The sequence below is a fragment of the Saccopteryx bilineata genome, chromosome 4 (genome assembly GCF_036850765.1).
Source record: "Saccopteryx bilineata isolate mSacBil1 chromosome 4, mSacBil1_pri_phased_curated, whole genome shotgun sequence".
Lineage (NCBI taxonomy): Eukaryota > Metazoa > Chordata > Mammalia > Chiroptera > Emballonuridae > Saccopteryx > Saccopteryx bilineata.
Window position 1 is genome coordinate 6,046,778 of NC_089493.1, and position 19,938 is coordinate 6,066,715.

At 52.2% G+C, this 19,938-nt stretch overlaps 1 protein-coding gene across 6 annotated transcripts in view; it reads right to left on the reverse strand.

Moving 5' to 3' along the window:
* Positions 1–19,938, reverse strand: part of EML1 (EMAP like 1) — a 172,056-nt gene that overhangs the window by 13,867 nt on the left and 138,251 nt on the right. For 4 of the 6 annotated variants that reach the window (XM_066272625.1, XM_066272628.1, XM_066272623.1 and 1 more), the window contains exons 5-16: positions 19,111–19,139; positions 18,115–18,171; positions 15,495–15,624; positions 13,285–13,434; positions 12,384–12,453; positions 9,902–10,012; positions 8,974–9,069; positions 6,910–7,044; positions 6,104–6,203; positions 4,721–4,875; positions 1,843–1,968; positions 1,418–1,549 (exon numbers count right to left, since the gene is read on the reverse strand). In XM_066272625.1, coding sequence (XP_066128722.1) covers positions 1,418–1,549; positions 1,843–1,968; positions 4,721–4,875; positions 6,104–6,203; positions 6,910–7,044; positions 8,974–9,069; positions 9,902–10,012; positions 12,384–12,453; positions 13,285–13,434; positions 15,495–15,624; positions 18,115–18,171; positions 19,111–19,139 — 1,291 coding nt within the window. The remainder of the gene's footprint in view (positions 1–1,417; positions 1,550–1,842; positions 1,969–4,720; positions 4,876–6,103; positions 6,204–6,909; positions 7,045–8,973; positions 9,070–9,901; positions 10,013–12,383; positions 12,454–13,284; positions 13,435–15,494; positions 15,625–18,114; positions 18,172–19,110; positions 19,140–19,938) is intronic. The other 2 variants (XM_066272626.1, XM_066272624.1) reach the window with 1 other exon arrangement.

Here is a 19,938-nt window from a genome sequence, read left to right on the forward strand (position 1 = left end):
TCAGGCTGCCACCGACACACAGGGACATCACAGCCACGTGAGGCTCGAGCGTGTAATTCATTTGAGGCTCGTAATGTTACTGAGAGGAAGACACTGAGGTTCAGGACGGTCCCGTCCAAAGTCACGTGGCCAGTGGAGAGAGCAGGGAGGACTTAACCACAGATACCGCTGGAGTGTGGTTCAGCGCCCCAGCCCTCCTGGTGACGGGAGTGGGGGTCCACAGCCTGGCAGAGGAGGGCTGCCGTGCTGTCCGGGGACTCAGGGAAGGCCACCCTCCCGGGCTGCCACTGTCCCTGCTGCATTGGTGGTCGTCAGGTCTGCATAAACCCCTCATGCATTTCTCACACACGTAGCCCCCGCTTGGGGACAGGTACAAGGCAGGACACCACCTCCTCTAGCCATTCCCTGCCACCTCGGGCCACACTTGTTCTCTCCCCTGAGCAGCAGGGTCGCCCCTCCGGCCCGGGCATCTCACGCTCAGCTCGACTGGTGACCAGCCAGCTCTAGTCCCCAGTGACCGTCTCTGAAAGCAAAAGGCAGGAGGGCTGAAGCCCCAGCCCAGCCCCCTGGGGAACGCGGGCACCTCTGTGGCCGGAGTGGAGGCGGTGTGGGGTCTACCAAGGGGCCGCCCCTTTCATGGGACAGTGTGTGTCACCCAAGGCACAGGGCGTGCTTTTGAGCCACAGCAGTGTGAGCGGTGGAGGACCCCGGGTGTGGGAATCAGACTGAGCTGGCTGCAAACAAGGGCACTTGTCACTAACTTGGCAACCTTGGCAAGCCATGCGACTGTTCTAAGCCTCCGTTTCCTAATCAATAGCATCAGGGTAAAAAAACGTCCACTGCAGGGCTGGTGCCGGGAGGAAGGGTGATGAATACAGGCGCACGCGCGCGGGGCGGGGGGGGGGAGGATGCAACCCGTGCTCGGTCAGTGCGGTCGCCGCCGCGTCTCACGGAGGAGGGGGCAGCTCAGCACCCTGCCATGCAAACCGAGTCCCTTTTTTAAAGATCACAGAGAGGCCGAGTTTAAAATGGAAGCTTTGCCTCTGTTGTCAAACACTGGAGAGATAAACTGTGTGCGTTTAGCACAGTTCCTAATTCCCAGTCCGGAGGTACGCTGTCCGCAGGATGCAGGCTCACTACCAGGGTTTCGTGGGTGGAGAGGCTGCACTCGGGAAACTCAGCCACCAGCTCGGAGCCGGAGGGGTGAACTCGCTGTCGGACAATTCGACAGCAACCTTCTGAATCACACGGACGAGACCGCTTGGCCACGTTCAGAGCAACACAATTCAAAGGAGATGGGTTAAGTGAAACTTGGTTTGGGACAATTTTACATCACTTTTCATTTCATGCAAATAAACACATTCCAGATGAATTTTTACCAAAAAAAAAAAAAAGGAATGTAAACATGCACGTCTACCTCTATTATTTTATCCCAGACGGGCTGGTGGCCGACAGCGTCCCAGAGAGTGGCATGTCTGTCATGCCCACAGGTCAAGAACTGAGGCTTGGAGGCATGGATGGCCAGCCCCCAGAGCTCATCGGTGTGACCCTACAAAGAACCAAGACAGTATGACAGTGCTTCTCTGAAACAGGAGACCCAGCAACCCTCAGGCGCCTGGACAGAGGACGAGCCAGGCTGGCTGCACACTCTGTAACCAACTGCACCCGTTCCTATCCCCCCCCCCCGACCCCCAGCTTCAGGCCGGACGGTGGACCGAAACTCCCGGAGCTCGGGAGGGCCATGTCAGGGTGCGACATGGGAATGAGCTGCTCCCTGTGGTGCTTTATGGCCTTCTCCCGTGACGGCACGCAGGCATGCCAGGTGGGCCCGCCGGGACGCACCTGAGTGATGGCCGCAAAGTCCCCGGACAGGGTGCCCTGCAGAACAAAGTTTCTGGTTGTGCCGATCAGGATCACGTCGCCCTTCCCCTCGGCCACCGTCCGTATTGGACCGAACTGTTCTGGGATCTGCAGTGAAAAGACAAAGGTTTAAGATGTCCTTCAATGACTGGCTCCGCCATTTAAAATACCTGCTTATGTATTAAGACGATAGGTCCTACCGCAGTGTCTCTCTCTCTCTCTCTCTCTCTCTCTCTCTCTCTCTCTCACACACACACACACACACACACACACACACGTATACGGAGAGACAGAGAGAGGTCCCCGATCAGCACTTGTTGAGTGAATGATTGAAACCCCAAATCTTCCTTTCAAGCTCCGAACATTTTATGTGTCTCAAAAGAATCAGGAAGAGTCAGGCTGTTAAAAATAAATAATAAAGAACAAAGCATTTTTTTCTTGGTAAGATTTTTAGGAAATGCTCATGGTTAATTTATTTTTGACTTGTGATGACTTTCACAGCAACAGCAGGTAAAATGCAGGAAATAAAGGATTCTATTTAAAAGCCCTAATAAGAGCTCCTAAAAATTTCCTGTGACTTAAAATGGTGAATTCTTTGGCAGCTTCACTCCATTTATTTTATTTATTTATTTTTTTACAGAGACAGAGAGAGTCAGAGAGAGGGACAGATAGGGACAGACAGACAGGAACGGAGAGAGATGAGAGGCATCAATCATTAGTTTTTTTGTTGTTGTTGCGACACCTTAGTTGTTCATTGATTGCTTTCTCATATGTGCCTTGACCGTGGGCCTTCAGCAGACCGAGTAACCCCTTGCTCGAGCCAGCGACTTTCAGTCCAAGCTGGTGAGCTTTGCTCAAACCAGATGAGCCTGCGCTCAAGCTGGTGACCTCGGGGTCTCGAAACTGGGTCTTACGCACCCCAGTCCGACGCTCTATCCACTATGCCACCGCCTGGTCAGAGTTTTTTTTGTATTTTTCTGAAGTTGGGAACAGGGAGGCAGTCAGACAGACTCCCACATGCGCCCAACCGGGATCCACCTGGCACGCCCACCAGGGGGTGATGCTCTGCCCATCTGGGGTGTCGCTCTGTTGTGACCAGAGCCACTCTAGCGCCTGAGGCAGAGGCCACAGAGACATCTTCAGCGCCTGGGCCAACTTTGCTCCAATGGAGCCTTGGCTGCGGGAGGGGAAGAGAGAGACAGAGAAGAAGGAGAGGGGGAGGGGTGGAGAAGCAGATGGGCGCTTCTCCTGTGTGCCCTGGCGGGGAATCGAACCCAGGACTTCTGCACGCCAGGCCGACGCTCTACCACTGAGCCAACTGGCTAGGGCCTCCACTTAGTTTTGAAATCCATTGTTCATGTTGGTAAGCATGGGGGGCGTTATGCAAAGATTGAGAACACAAATCTCAATATACACCCGCCAAGAACTTGCTGTGATAACAGAAAGGGAGGTTCCTGGACTAGAAAAAAGAACCGAAGTGGCTGGCAGACCGACCCCGGTGCTTGTCTCTGGACCAGTCCCAGGGTGGGAAGCGGCAGGCTGCCTTCTGACCCTGTCCACCTCCAGTGTGTCTGTTAGGCCAGAGTGACAGCAGGGGGTGACAGTCTGAGCTAGCCCGGTGACAGTACGGGCACGAGAAAGTGCAATCTTCTGGGAAACCGGATGGGGCTCTGGAGCTCTCGCTGTGGGTTCACGTTGGTCAAATGCTGGTCAAATCTCATAAAAAAATGCTGTGTCAATTAAAATCTCCGTGAAAGGGGAAGTGATTTCCAAGCTTAGATGAAAGCCTTCTTTTATGAAGAGCAATAACCAGGCCCTGGCCGGTTGACTCAGTGGGTAGAACGTTGGCCTGGTGTGAGGACGTCCCAGGTTCGATTCCCGGTCAGGGCACACAAGAGAGGCGACCATCTGCTTCTCTCCCCTCCCCTCTCCCTTTTTCTCTCTCTTCCCCTCCCGCAGCCAGTGGGTCGGTGGGTTCGCGCGTGGGCCCTGGGGTCTACGGACAGCTCGGTTGATGTGAGCATCAGCGGCAGGTGGGGGCTGCCGGGTGGGTCTCGTAGGGTGCGTGAAGGAGCCTGTCTCTCTATCGCTCTTCCTCTTACTTAAAAAAAAAAAAAAAAGAGCAATAATCAATAAAACCAACTTCCCCTACAGCCAAAGCACCGTGCCAGCCGCTCTCTGAGGGAACACGTGTTACAGGATGTAACGTGTCGCGAGCATCTAACTTAGAAGTTGGAAAGGCTCTACAGCATGTCCACTCTATGGCTGGGATAATGACCACCGGCTGTCAGGTCAATGCCCGTGATTTCCCGGGGCTCGGAGGAGAAAATTAGTGAGTCCGTAGCAGGAATACTGGGTCTCTCGCCTCCGGCTCCCACAGGAGTGCAGGCTGCTAACCAGGTAACAGGAGGGGAAAGAGACACCCAGGGACTCAGGTCTTAGGAGGGCGAGTTGGCACTCAGCCAGGCACTGAGGAGATACTCAGACACTAGCTCCACAGTGATGATGTCTCCAAAGCAACCCGCCGGAAATTAAAGTGGGAAGAAAAGAAAAAAGAAAAAAAGGAGAACGATTTTAACGATAAATCAAAATGGAGATAGTATTCCCTTGGAAAAGTGAAATTGGTTCTATTATAGAAATAGTCTAAGTGCGAACGACGTTACAGATTTTATACAACTCGTCCCATTTTAGTATCTGGACGTAAGCCGCCTCCATGGGTTTTAATAAAACATTACACCGCTTCATTTTATCAAAACCACTTTCAAAATGGGAGGCTCAAGGTTTCCAGGCACAAGGACACCGGCGGGCACGATAGTTCAAGGTTTGAAGCAAAGTCCAGGAGTACCGCCCGCTGCCTTACCTCGGTTTTATGGAGTTTCTGATAGTTTCCGTTCCAAGAAATGAGCTTTCGGTCCTTCCCTCCTCCTGACACCAGGGTGCCGTCCCTTAACATACAAAGTGCAAAAATACCACCCTCGTGGGCCCCTTGAATGGCATAGCTTATGCGATTCGTACCTAGACACACCAAGAAAACCATCCTTAGTCCTTTGTGAACAGGCTCACCTCCGCCTGCCGCATTGCATTTCCGTTTCAAAATCGATACCGTCGCTTAGAACGTCACTGCAGTGTTACTCTCTAAAGCAGGCATCCCCAAACTACGGCCCGCAGGCCACATGCAGCCCCCTGAGGCCATTTATCCGGTCCCCGCCGCACTTCCGGAAGGGGCACCTCTTTCATTGGTGGTCAGTGAGAGGAGCACTGTATGTGGCGGCCCTCCAATGGTCTGAGGGACAGTGAACTGGCTCCCTGTGTAAAAAGTTTGGGGACCTCTGCTCTAAAGGGTCCGATTCCCAGACGTTCACAGAGCGCCAGGCAGGCACGGCCTGGAGGGCTTTACCATGAAGGAAAACCTCCTAACGTGCCCTGCAGGACGACGAGAACCCACGGGAACACGGGGCTCAGAGCGGGGACCTGAGTCTAACGAGCTGTGTCTCCGGCCGAGCGACTTGGCTGCCCGGCATCTCCGTCACCCCCTCTGCTCACCCCACAGGGCGGAGGAAAAACAACACGGAAAGCACCCAGCGCCCGGAGTAGCGGGGCCGCCACGGAAGTCACCCTAGTAGTCGGACAGAATGTTGATGGGTCTGTTTCCCGCTCTACCACCAACCCGAACTCGAAGATCTCTGAGGCCACGGATGCTGTCTCTTTCCTGGCACCCGGTAAGTGTGCACGAGTGCTCACTGCGCCTGCATGAATGTTTTCTGAGTGGTGACCCCCCCCCACCATGCCGTGAGCTCAGTGGCTCCGGGGGGTGCGGGCCTGACTCATCTATACGACCACAGCACCCAGCACGCTCATGCTGCCATGCACGTGGCAGTGCCCGGTAATGTCTGCCCGATGCCACGTGGACCAGAATAGTTACTTAGATGTTTCACAGCTCAATAGTCACTGATGACTTCATCGCTGTAACTCATCAGTGACTATTGATCTCCTAATAAAGCTGTTCACTCCAGCAGAACAGCTCAGGCTAAGGAGCCTTCTAGGATAACAGGAGGTCACTAACTCTTCCTCTGCCCCAGGGCTCTGGTCTCCAGTCACACAGGCACACGTGGACGCAGGTACCTCCGTAACTCGGAATTTAGCAGTATTCCTGTGGGTCACACTAACAGAGTTCCTACAGGAGTCACGTTTGACTGCTCAGTGTTGCCAAACAGCGTTTGCGTTGGGAACAACCACGAGTTACCTTTTCCCCATACCAAGATGTTGCCGCTGGAGTCTCCGGTGATGGTGTCCCCATTTTCAGAGAAAGTCACACAGAGGACAAACTTTGGCTTTTCTTGCTTCTGCAGAATGTTGTAAATATACAGATACATTGAGTCAAGGCATCCTTCCGTTTGTACTAATACTACCTAGATGCCCAGGAAATCCCGAGCCAGATGGTGTCACCACACTCACGTCTCCCATCTTTTTCTGCCCTTACGTAACTTAAGCCGCGAGGCCATCTGCTCTAAGACAGATTCCGGGGCCGTATCGAGCGGCAGACAGTCCGAGCACAGGAGGGTGTCGGAAGGGGCCGAGCAGCGGGCGATGTTGTCATGACTACAGCCAGAGGAACAGGGTCCTCTCGCTCAGTCTCTGGGTATAGCACCAGACGTCCCCACAGAGAGGAGGCGCTCTCCCCTGGTGCTCTCGCAAGGCCCCACGGGGCCGGGCTAGCAGGCATGGGCTGTCCCAGTGCGCAGAGACAGTGAACCCGCTGGGCTCCTGAGTGCCGCGCAGCTGCTCGGGGCGTGGTGGGGCCGCGCCCGGGGGCATCCTCTCCCTGTGCTCTCCCTGCGCGGGGCCACCTTCTCCCTGGGCATCACCGGGGTCATCCACAGGACACAGGGGCTCCCCACCTCTGTTACGGATCCGGGGGTAGTCTCTGTCACTACTCCCCCACGTTGGGCAATTAAAACACATTCTGAGAATGGACACAAGAAGTGTCCCTGACCCCAAGAAAAGCCAGCTGACCCCAAGCACAGTGATAACAAACGACGTTAACTTTACCTCGAATAATCCTTGCTTCTTAATGAGGCAGTTTCCTTCCAGCGTCCAAAAGTAGAGGTGTGATTTTCCACAGGTAACGATTATGTTGGGGTCCGTGGGGTGGAAGTCCACGGCAAACACAGCTTCGTTGGAGCACTGAGCGAAACAGGGGACGCGCGTGTCTCAGACCTCCTCAGGCACCACAGATAAATCATGCATTCAAGCAAAGCACAGCCCCTTGACTTTCCCCATTGAATGTATCTTCTGTAAATACCACGCTTCTGTTTGCTGCGACCTTAACCTCTCCTGGCCCGTCTCCCCCGCTGGACTGCAGCCCGAGGACGGAGCATGGGGCCCTCTCTCCCCCCGAGGACCGTCACAGCAGGGGGCGCAGAGCGGGCCCACAGCAGGCGCTTGCTGATGGAGTGGGTGAGGGACAGCCCCCCTTCCCCTCACGAGCCCCAGCCCTGGCCAAACAGCAGGGTCAGCGGGCGTGAGGGCGTGTGTTCGTGCAGATGTCAGGCCTCGTCCCCACCCAGTGACAGGAACCAGAGAGAAGGGCCCAGGAATCTGCATGTCATGCAGCTCCATTGCTCCTGGCCCGCTTATCAGCATGTCCCTCTGGGGCTAATTCTTGGGACTGTGCCCGTGGGTCGGCGACCGAGCCAGAGAACCAGCTCTTATGTGGTTTCCATGCACCCTGGTCGGATGAGTGAAGCCCTGACTCTTCCTGCTGCTCGAGAATTCAGGTATACCCTCGTAAGCCTGGATAACAACTTGTTCCTGTGTCCTTCCCACCTAGCAACATCGCGAGAAATGAAACATCTGACCAGACTATGAGGAGGCAGGGTCCCAGTGTGAAAACGGGACAGATTAGCACTCATATTCTACAGCCCAGACTCGCATGAAAGTCAGAGGACCCAATGGTGCTCCTCCCATCAGGTAAGGAAGGTGACCCAATGGTAATCTCAACGTGAGGGGAGTTAGGTTATCCAAGGTTAACGGATGCCAGGGTGAGAAATACAAGGTCAGTTCTGTAAGACAGGCCGACCATGATTTTTTGGGGGTGAGTGTGGAGAGGAGGGGAGGCAGAGGAGACTCCCGCATGTGCTCTGACCAGGATCCACCTGGCATGCCCACTAGGGGGCGATGCTCTGCCCATCTGGGGCCCTTGCTCCGTTGCAACCAGAGTCATTTTTTAGCACCTGAGGCGGAGGCTGTGGAGCCATCCTCAGTGCCAGGGGCCAACTCACTCAAGCCAATCAAGCCATGGCTGCAGAAGGGGGAAGAGAGAGGGAGGAGAAGGAGAGAGAGAGAAGGGAGAGAGGTGGAGAAGCAGACAGTTGCTTCTCCCATGTGCCCTGACCAGGAATCGAACCTGGGACTTCCACATGCTGGGCTGATGCTCTACCACTGAGCCAACCGGCCAGGACCAGAGCATGATTTAACAGGAGGAAAATGTAAGAAAGTGGACAGGCGGTTCACGGACATCTTGCACAGAACAGATCAGAGGTGAGAAAGAGCAGCTCAGAGAGCCCCCGCAGGGACCAGCCCCCCAGGAGGCCCGGGACCCAGCAGCGGCACCTGCTCCTCCTTCCCAGGCTCTCTGAGCTCTGCATGAGCCCGGGCTGGCGGCGCCGACCTCCCCTCTGCCCGCCCAGCGCCCCTCCTGCCCCTCCCCGACTGGCACTGGGTGGGCAGCGAGCCCGTCTCAGTGTCACCACAGCTCCAGTGCCTCCGCGACATGTGAGCACACAGGGGACACTGGGCATTTGTCAAATGAAAGCGACAAAAAGTGAACCAACGAGCGGGGGAATGAACTAAAGGGTCCTGGCTGAAAGACGAGGGAGGACAACCCCTGCAGACACGGTCACGAGAGGAAGAAAGCCCGCCAGGACTCGGGCCTGGCATCCCAGGAGGGGACGGGTGGGTCCACGGGGCTCTGGGGGAGGCATCACCCTGAGGGCCGCCTTGGCAGGGGGACCCCAGCCCCCTGAGAGGCAGGGACGTGGCCGGTAGGCAGCGGCACGAGAAGGCTCCGCGCGGGAGAAGGACAAGGTGGCGTCGTCGGGGTGGGGGCGAGACCTTGACATCGGCCAGCCGCTCCTCCCGCTGCCAGTCCCACACTGACAGCACATGGTCGTTGGAGTCGTCCACGGAGCACAGGCTGCTTCCTCCGTTCTGGGGGGCAGAAGTATTCGTGGGCAAACGACATTTGAGAATAAAATGGGCTGGGCATGATTAACAAAGAACAGTAATTTTACTAGTAATAAGGAGTCCGCCCCATTTCAGTTAAAGAATTGCCTACTGACTGCCTTTGAGACCCGCTTACCAGGACAGACGGGCAAGGAGAGCAGGTGAGCAGGGACTGATGAAGGGACAGCCCTTCACCAGCGGGTCCACTAAACCAGCCTCCAGAGAGGGACCCCGCCCCCGCCCCGGCAGGAGCCGGTGCCCCCTGCAGGCACAGTGCCGGCCCCGCAGTAACGGGGTTACTGAGAGGTTGTACGGGGAACGAGAGCACTGGGGCACCGGGTGAATGTGGGGTGCTCGGCTGTGAGCACGGACACACCACGTGCATCAGTCTCTGAACCGAACACGGCTGGCACGGTGGGTCTGGGGGACGGCAGGCACACCCAGAGGAAGCCCGGGCGACCAGGGGACCCACCCAGCCCGTGACGGACAGGGGGCCAGCCCCTGTAGGGACATGTCGGGGTCTCCTAGGGAGGGGTAGGTGACACTCAAGGCCAGAGCCGGAAACTGTCTCGGGAGACCTGCAGACGGTCTGCAGCGGGACCTCCCCACATCAGCACGCCCGCGCGGCTGGCGAGGTCTGATCAGAAGTATGTGACAGCTGAACGAGGGGACTCGGGAAGCAGAAAGGGCTCAGAGTCAAATCCCCACACACACCCGGGCCGTCCCCTCCCTCGTATGTTAACTCCCCCTCTTCAGCCTAGAGCTGACTCTCTCCTCCCCGGGGACAGAGTGCACGGCCCGCCGCGCTCAGACTCACAGATTTAGAGAACGCAATGCAGGTGACAGCTCGGTCAAAAAACCCGGTTCCAATGACATGCAGTGTATTCAGTGTCACAGAGTCCCAGATGCGCACATGTGGGGGCAATTGCTGTTCAGAAAAAAAATGCAAAGTCACCAACTGTGATGGTTATACATATTTATCTTTACTTTGAAGTTACACAATTACTTCAATTAAAAAAATTTTCCCCATTGATTTGAGAAAGAGTGAGGGAGACACTTAGTTGTTCCATATGGTTGTGCACTCACTCTCCGGCTGCTTCTCATACGTGCCCTGACTGGGGATCAAACCTGTGACCTCGGTGCAACGGGGTGACGATCTATCTATTGAGCTACCTGGCCGGTAGCTCAATTCTTGATCCCACAGGATTTGATATACCAATTTGTACATCTGGAAGCATCTGAATTTTATTTTTTATTTTATTTTATTTTAATGAGAGAGTCGGGGACAGAGAGACAGGGAGAGGGACAGATAGAGACAGGCAGGAAAGGAGAGAGATGAGAAGCATCAATTCTTCATTGAGGTACCTTAGTCATTCGTTGATTGCTTTCTCATATGTGACTTGACCGGGGGGCTACAGCTGAGCGAGTGACCCCTTGCTCAAGCCAGCGACCTTTGAGTTCAAGTTAGCAACCATGGGTCATGTCCTTGATCCCATGCTCAAGCCAGTAACCCCGCGTTCAAGCTGGTGAGCCCACACTGAAGCTGGATGAGCCCATGCTCAAGCCGGCGACCTTGGGGATTCAAACCTGGGTCCTCTGTATCCCCGTCCGACACACCATCCACTGAGCCACCACCAGGTTAGGCCATCCAGAATTTTTAAAAATGAAAAATGGCAAAGAAAGTGGAGCCTTGTAGAAAGGTTAGTCTTAAAAGTTCATACAGTTACTAAGGTGTGTGTGTGAATTCATTAAGATGGTCACCACCATCTTGGGGCTCCTTGGGCTCCAGAGGAACAAAAGAGGCAACCAATTATGCACCAGTAAAATTTATAATTGTAACAATTCAGTTAAAAACCTTTTCAATTGTGTTCCATGGAGATTTCAAATAATTTTTCTCTTCCCCAACAGGAAAAAGCAGCACTCTAGAACAATCAGCAGATTTATCAAGAGGAGGCCTAGCATTGTAGCCAGTGGGCAGAGTGGGGTCAGGTGAACTCGGTTCCAGTCTGGACTTGTCTCTAACTAGCCGGACAGGTGCAGACAGTCACGTGACCTCTCCAGACTTCGCCATCCGCTAACTTGAAAGGCTCAGCGGCTCAGATAGTCATCACATTCTCTCTGGCTGGGAAGTTCTAATTGCAAGGCCAGAAACTGAAATACACTTTTAATCCACTAGAGGGAGGAACAACTGGTTTACTACTAAATTTCAAAGAACTTTTAAGGTCATCTAACATTAAAAAAAAAAAAAAAAATGAGGGCTCTGTTCCACTTACGTGTATTTACATAATAGTAGTCTGATTTATTGTTCCTGTCACTTCTTTTCAAGTGTAGGATTTTGGTGGAAAAGAGCATAGTTAGTATTTAAAAGTTGGTTATTGAACTATTTTCTGAAAAAATGGTGGCACCCAATTCGCTAGAAGAAAACATGTTGATAAAGACGGAAGTATTTTATTTATTTATTTATTCATTTTAGAGAGGAGAGAGAGACGGGGGGAGGAGCTGGAAGCATCAACTCCCATATGTGCCTTGACCAGGCAAGCCCAGGGTTTTGAACCGGCGACCTCAGCATTTCTAGGTCGAAGCTTTATCCACTGCGCCACCACAGGTCAGGCCAAAAACGGAAGTATTTTTACACTGGCTGAATAGCTCAGTTGATCAGAGCCCTGCCCCACTATGCAAAGGTTGCCGGTTCGATTCCTGGTCAGGCCGCATCCAGAAACAAATGGATGTTTCTGTCTCTTTTCTCTCTCTTCCTCTCTCTAACAGCAATAATAAAAAAAGGGAAGTATTTCATGTAATTAGTTTCAGATCATACATTGTTCAATAATAAGCTATATACTTAGGTAGGTATTAAAAAAGCTACAAGGAGTTTCAGCTAAGATATGACAAGGATCACAGCCTGTCATAAATAAAGAACTGGAAGCTGGTTTTGAACTGTCCTCTATTGGTTATATTCCAGTAGTTCCACTTCTGATTCCTTAAAACACAAGCTGAAGCTCACTGCAGTGCCTACAGAATTTGTGCCAAAGCCCCAGCAGCCTTTGTGGATGGCACACAGACAGACTCTGGGACTGGGGTCAGGGTCCCAGCAGTCATGCACACGGGCACGAAATCACCCATATTCAAACAATCGTGCGTGAGGATTTTAATTTTACTTATTAAATGTGTACTTGATATGTTAGTGTTTATTATGTATGTATTCACTTAAGAACTAGTGAATTCTTAGGCATCATCCTGCAAAACGTTATGTTGTGAGAGACCAGCTCATGACAAACACACGAGTAGATAACGTAACTCACTTTTCCGTCTTTGGAAGTGCCTGCGACTTGTCCTGTCGCTATCGTGATCTTATCGGGATGAACTGCTAGGCTAAAAAAAACACACGATATTTATAAAATACCTACTCTTTAAAGGTAAACTTTATTTATTTTCCCTTGATCCTATATAGTCTAGTCGGCAATTTAAATATAAGAAACATACAATGACTAAGTTCTTACAGACTCGCAGTGACTCATCACAGTGAACACCCCAGTGACTTTAGACAGTTAGTGCCTATTTCATTTCATCTTTAATGCCTTCAGCTCTAGAGAATGTTCAAACTCAAGGACACAGTAGCTTTTTTTTTTTGCTTGGAAAATGCCATTTCCATCTCAGAACCACTTAATTAGTCTGCAAGCTCAATTAAGAAGTCATCTCAGTCTATCAACTAGCAAAGACATTATCTTCTTCATCAGGACTTTTCTAATTGACCAGGGACCTAAGACAAACAGAAATGCGTAAACCCACCATTCCATCCATCCATCCTTCCAAGATACATAAAACCCCACCAAAGGCTATGAACGGATTATGGAAACAGCAAACCCAGCCATCAACATGAGGCAAAACACATTTTTATTAAAAAAAAAACCCAAGAAAACAAAGACCCAAATTCGAAGCCATTAAGCCTGAGCTATATTAAGAAGGCTTCTTCTGATCGGGGGCCTATTAGAGCAACTGGTTAAGGTACGATGGTGGGTTAAGACGACGTGTTACCCAGCCAGGAAACTAAACAGGTGTGTGAGAGCCAGGCAGCGGGTGGACGGCACAGAGCACCCTGAAGAGCTTTCCTCAACGAGCCTGCTCTCTCGGGTCCCCTTTTCCTCTCCCTCGTTCCCTCCTGGAGAGGGAGCCCTTGCCGCTCCCAGCGTCTGGGGGACTCACCACTTCACGTCGTCGTTGTGGCCCGCGTAGTGCCTCTGGAGCTGCTCCTCCACGTTGTACAGCACGACCACGGACGCGATGAAGTACACCGTCTCGCCCGTGGGAAGCAAGTACAGGTTATTCCGACAGTCTCGGCCCCTGTATCCGTAGCTTCGTGTGGGTCAAGATAAAACCTTTTCTTTCCTTTGAAGAGCTTTTATTCGACAGGCAGTAAAACTCCATCGGCAATAAAATTCTCTACGACTATTAACCATCAGTTTCACAAGTTTGAAGAACATGAAACGGTCAATATATCTGACCCCCTCCCTCCCCAGAGAGGCAGGCTATGAAGCCGGACACGGTCATGGATTTCATGTGAATACATATTTTTAACACAAAGATGTGGTTCTTTTATTTTTAGAAAGGATGTATTATGTCTTGAAGACTGAATTTCTAAGCTCAATCTGTAATGATAAATTACTTTTATATTTACTAAAGGTCATTGGATCAGACATTCATGAAAGTCAGTGGGAGATGAACTCTTTTCAATTTAGCCGATTAATCACGGCTCTGGGGAAAAAAATAGTTGGGTCAGATTTTTTGTTGTTGTTGTTGAGCTGTTGGGATTTGACAGGAATGACTGTTTTCTTCAGAGCTAGTCTTGCCTTTAAATTTGGCCAAGGTGGTATTTGGAAAGGCTGATGGCCATAACATTCTGCTAAATCGCCCTGACTCCAGAATTAAAATCAACCTGAAGTTGTATTTTGACACTAATTTCACAAGAATGCTGGGATATTGTGCACCAAAGTTTGTTTCTCTTTCCTTTCCGGTGCCGTGTGTGTGTGTGTGTGTAACATTCACCTGCAAATCTCACACTTGCTCAGCTCTACCAAACTATCACAGGAGTCCACAGTGTGCTCACGTGCACTCTCGCATCTCCGTTTAAAGGTGAGGGCCTGACTCTGGAACTAGAATTAGGAGGAGAAACAAGGCCGACCGAGCCTGACATCTTCCACCTCTCCATGTTCCTGTTGTCCTGAGACACACAGACCTCCAATCGGGAACTGAAATGGCCATTTCTCTGTGGATTAATGCGGGAGACTTGGCTGGTCTAGAACCATGACTGGGAAATGAATCGAATCCCTATTATAGGTTGTAGCTTGTATGGAAAACGAGTGATGTCTGAAAATGTTCTGTGGCTATTGTCCCAAAGAGTAGTGAGAGGTTATCAATCCTACTCCAAGAAAAAACTTTGAGCTTTGATAATTCCTTATGTTTTAGAGTCTTAAAAAAATTTTTTTAAAGATACTGATAATTGACTTTAACGTTATTAAGTCAATTCTAAGTCTACTTTTTAACTGTAATATTGGAACTAAATCTTTTACACGATAAAAGTACTTGTAAAAAGTGTAAACCACACAGACACACACACACACACACACACACACACACACAAAAGGTAAAAAAATTAGGTCCTTGCTCCAACCATTACCAGCTCCTTAGGATAATTCCCTATTAAAATTTTTTTTTTTAACTTTTTTTTCTTTTTCAGTGAGAGGCGGAAAGGCAGAGACAGTCTCCGCATGCGCCCTGACCGGGATTCACCAGCAAGCCCCCTACTGGGTGATGCTCTGCCCATCTGGGGCTGTTGCTCTGTTGCTCAGCAACTGAGTCACTTTAGCACCTGAGGCAAGGCCATGTACCCATTCTCAGTGCCTGCGGCCAACTAGCTCAAACCATTGGAGCCATGGCTATGGGAAGAGAGAGAAAGTCAGAGAGAAGGGGGGGGTATGGAGAAGCAGATGGGCGCTTTTCCTGTGTGCCCTGACAGGGAATCGAACCCGGGACTTCCACAAGCAGGGCCTATGCTCTACTGCTGAGCCAACCGGCCAGGGCTATGAACCAAATAGTATTTTTAATTGTCTTCTTTCAGGAAGATGATGTATATATACTTGAGCAAGAACCACTAACACTTCCCTCAAGAACGACAAGTCAAGGCCCTCCATAATCAATAGCTCTTACGGAGCTACTTACGCTGTGAGTCTACTGGGTGCTGACTTATGGCCAATTTTGTTAAACAATTTTTTCCACATGAGAGCATCTTTAGTTTTTTTTAGAAGCTTCAGAGGACTTAAGTTTTATGAGTTTCTACAGTTAAACATCAAGTCAAAAGCCTTCATCAGCTGATGGCCTCGTGTGAGCCCCCGATCGAATCGACGGAGGTAGGATACACCCACTCCAGCTTGAGTCTCTTGGTCGGAAGGTCCACCTTCGCCTCCAGGTTGTAGGAGTCCACCTGGTCTTTGGGCATGTACATGGTGACGGGGCGTCCGCGGAGGAACATCTTCACATACCCTTCTTCTACAAGAAGAACAGAGGGGGCAGTGAGACAGCCCGGCGCCCGGGGCACCCGCGGACAGACGTGCTTTCTCTAGCCTCTCAGTGGGAAAGCGGAAATCTTCGCCCTTTATCGTCCCTTCTAATGAACGTCTAATTTCCCCTTGTGCGCTTTTGACGTTCTGCTTCCGTAAGTACCAGCTCCATAAGGAGCTGTGAGAACCAGGAGTGAACCAGGTTCCACCATTTTCTCCACGAGAGATTTTAGTGCTGACGTTTCCTTATCAGCAGGCACCCCTCCCAAATTACAACTAACACGGGAAACCCACTGAGACTTCTTACTGTCTTCAGTGTGTACAATAACTTCGATATCAAAATTCCTAAGGTACAGCTTGTTATTATAAAAATGTATCTCTATGTAACTTTTACATCGGACAGTACTTTCAAGGGTGAAGAACCCCAAATCAGCAGAAGTGCATGTGTGCTAGGATGCATGCAAAAAAAGGAGGGGGGGTATGCTCCCAGAGAAGCCAGGAATGGAAAACAAAGAGCAAAGGGCCCATCAGAGAGAGAAGTTGAGGCGTAAAACTTTCTAGAGTTTATTCATGAGGAATAAAACTTTTTTCAAGCAAAGGTTTTCATAAGGAAATAACATGCGGTGTTTTAAAAAGTTGTGGGGGCTGCATGACTTGGGTCCACCGTGCCCTGTGCCAGTCATATGCGGCCGGCATATTTAATAAATCCCCTCCTTTTAATAAAACTCCTTCAAAATTAAAAAAAAAAAGTTGTGGGGACAAAGGTACAACTCAGGAATGTACTGACACGGGGCAACTCCTGGAGTTTGAAAAAAGAAACAACTTGGGCTTTTCCGGCTTCAGGACACAGTCAGACCAGAGACAACTCTGGTGAGCTCGGGGGAAAGGGGTTCTGATTGAGAACTCCCTGCCCTCGGGGGCTGCCCTGCGGATCCAAGGACCAGGTCCTCGTGGGCAGCTGGGACCAGGGAGATCTGTACCCAACTCCACAGAAAAATCACCCGCGGGAAGGAAATCGGCGAGGCAACGCCAGGAAAGCATGCCAGGACCATCAGGCACCACAACGACAGATTAGTTCGGTAAGTCTTATTCCTGAGGGTCTCAAACAACGCCACATGCGACATTGCCCGAACAGCCACGGGCCATCTCCGCTCTGTTACTGTGCGCGTGCGCTCCAGGTCTTACATGCATGCATGCGACACACTCTTCACTCCGCACGTGACGTTGGGCTTTTAGGTGAGGAGCCAACACGCGTTCACTCCTGCCCGGGGTGCCAGGAGCCAACACGCGTTCACTCCTGCCCGGGGTGCCAGTCGCCCGCCGTGTTCCGTGGACCCTCCTGTTGGGGCGCTCTCCCTGGGACGAGCCTATCGGGGGCCCTGCCACGGAAGGCTCTCCTATGGGTCCCTTAGCCCCATCTTCTATTCTGCCAATCTCCCGAAGGCCCCAGTAATACTTGACTGAGTCTCCACCCAATATCCTGTGCCCATCTCTTACTTGCTGGATGCAAAGGTCTAACTGCCCGGTTCTCCACTCTGGCCAGCCGTGTCTCTCCGCCACCCTATGCCTGCATTCTGCTCCGGGTCCCCTACCCAGGCTCTTCTCCTGGCCCCAAACCTCTTCCCTTCCTTCACCTGTCGCCCAGCTCTAAGTTCATCAGACTGCGTGGCTCCCACCAAAGAACCTAAAAGCTGCCAGCAGACGGACCAACGTGCCGAGAGGCGCCGGCACTACAGCTTCAAGTGAACTCGGAGCGGTTCTGTCCATTCCCCTCGTCAGGAGAGGAACCGCGGCTGGCAGGTGAGGTGCAGAGAGAGTATGGGGCTACTTCTACAGCACCCACGGAGCCCACCTGGCCGCATCCCATCAACAGATGTGGGGTTAACCGAAGTATCCCTCCTGGCGTGTGCTGTCGTTAGGTGCTGCTCACAACGTCCTGGCGACTGAGGCTTACCTACTGCTTACCTACCGCCCGGCCCTAAGCTCCTGGGCTAGGCAGAACGCACTGAATGTAGCCTTGGCCTGGTTCTGTACTGGCAGCTCAGGCACTCTGCATGTGACGTCAAAATGCGGCAAGGGAAAGCAACGTTTGTTTGCTTGCTTGTTTCAGGCATGTTAGGGTAACAGCACACGGCCACCACACCCAGAGGCGCCGGGGACGAGGCCAGCAGCAGTGCAGGAGACCACTTCAAACAGTGGGCGCCCGGGGCTTGTCCTACAGCTCTCTTAAGGTTTGCATAGGTTTTTTATTTTTTCATCATATACAGCCAATCATCAAGATGCAAACTGCAGCGACAGTATTGCAACCCATCTGAGCCAGTGCTCGGGGGCTGAGCTTCCACCCCCAATGGGGTGGTGTGCATCGCACAGACGTTTTCATACGAGGAGAGAGACTCGGTTCGCCTGTATGAACAAGGTTTCCGGAGCCCGGGCCACAGCGCTGCTCAGAGAGAGCTATGAGGTTTCAGAGACGGCCTACCTTTGCAGTGCGTCACACGGCGCTTCCCTTGAGATTTCGGAGACAGAGACAGAAGGGCTAGATAAAGAGACGGTGGATAGATACTACAGGGGCCTGCCTGCCTGTCAGCTTGGGAGCACGCACTAGCTCTCAGTGGCAGACGCGACCTGCCCCTCTGGTGGGAAACCCCACCGACTGACCGATACATTTCAGGGATTCCCACAAAGCTCAGCTGGGCAGGGTTGTGGTCGGGACATAGCCAGTGAGGAATTCCGTGCTTCCTGAAAACGGCATCGGGACTAAACCACCAGCTGATAAACCCGAAGCTCTGGGACGTCTACAGTTCGATTCTGAATGGAAGGAAAAACCCCTGGGAACGTTAAAACCACACCAACGGATTTAAGCGGCTACGTACTTGTCAATTACTTCGTATTTTTAATGCTCCTAAATAAGGTTAACGTGCTAAAAAATAGCATCTCCCTTACTATGAAATGTGTTTAAAAAATCAGATCTTCAGAAAGGTCCATTTGGACTATTAGTTTGCAGATTAGAAGATCAAAGACAGGAAAGGGGGGGAGCTACTTTTAGACAAGTTATAGCTCGATGATGCATCGGAAATGTTCCTTCTCTGCAAATGCAAATGCGGATGGTGGGAGCTCTGTGGGAATAACAGAGGCGGCAGATGTCGGTCAACCTGGAGACCCCCCCCCACAGGACCCCCGTGGCACCCATCTTCCTTCTTATTGCCAGGTCTTAAATCAGTTTTAAAAGGGGGGGGGTCAGAGTCAGTCCAGGTTTGGTTTTTATGACTGTGTCACAGGTGGTCTCTGTATGGCACGAGCAGCGAGGTCCCCGGGACAGGCCCAACGTCAGCCCCGCCCCCCACACAGACGCCAAAGTTCCGCGTGTCCAAAGCTGCCACCCCCCAGCGTCTGCCTTGTATCTGTGCCTCAGGTTCCAAGGGGGGGAGTGAGGGTTCGGGGGGGGGCACCCGCACAGAGGTCAAGTCAGACTTACCCGCGCTGAAGACCGGCTCCTTGGGTTTGCTGCGGAGAGAAAGAAAACCAGGTTGTAAAGGAACGCCGACCCCACGCCCACGAGACCCCACCGCCATCGGCTGCTGTGTCGCACGGGGGCTGCGTGAGTGATACGGGTCAACAGAGAAAACAGAGCCCCGTAGCTGCACGAGGGGACCCCCGGTTTGAGCCAAGTGTCCAACGCCGGGCGCAGGGGGCGGGCATCCCGGCCGCAGCCCAGAAAGCCGCGCTTTTCCCCGAGCAGTTAGGTGTTGGTGAAGGAAAGCGTGCGGCTCGTCGAGATGGAAACAGCCCTGCCTGAACGTGTCCAGAGGTTTGTCTTCTTCCCCTTCGCTCTTCTGACAGGTGATTTATAAAGACCTTGTTCACAACCAGCGGATTCCTGACAGAGGGTGCTGTGGGTGAGGACCTTCACTCAGAGCCCGTATCCCAGCAGGGAGGGACATGTGAGGAAGACACAGAGAGAAGGAGGGAAGAACAGGGAAAACTGGGGGCAGGGCAGGGGAGAAGCATCTCCTCAGAGATGGTGGGGCCCTCGGCCAGGCTGCGACCACCCATGACTGCGCCTATGAAACCAAACCCCGTCAGGGTCCTCCCCAGGGGCAAGCTTCCAACAGGACCCGCTGCACGAGGCGTCCAAGTGCAGGAGGGCACAGTCCTCCCGTGAGAGCCACCGGTGGGGACAACTGCCCAGACAGGGGAGGAAAGAGAGCTCAGGCAGGGCAAGAAGTGTGTCCTGTCCACATACAAAGCCGGCACTTGAACCCGAGTCTGTGAGGCTCTGGTATGTCATCACTGGGCCACCGTC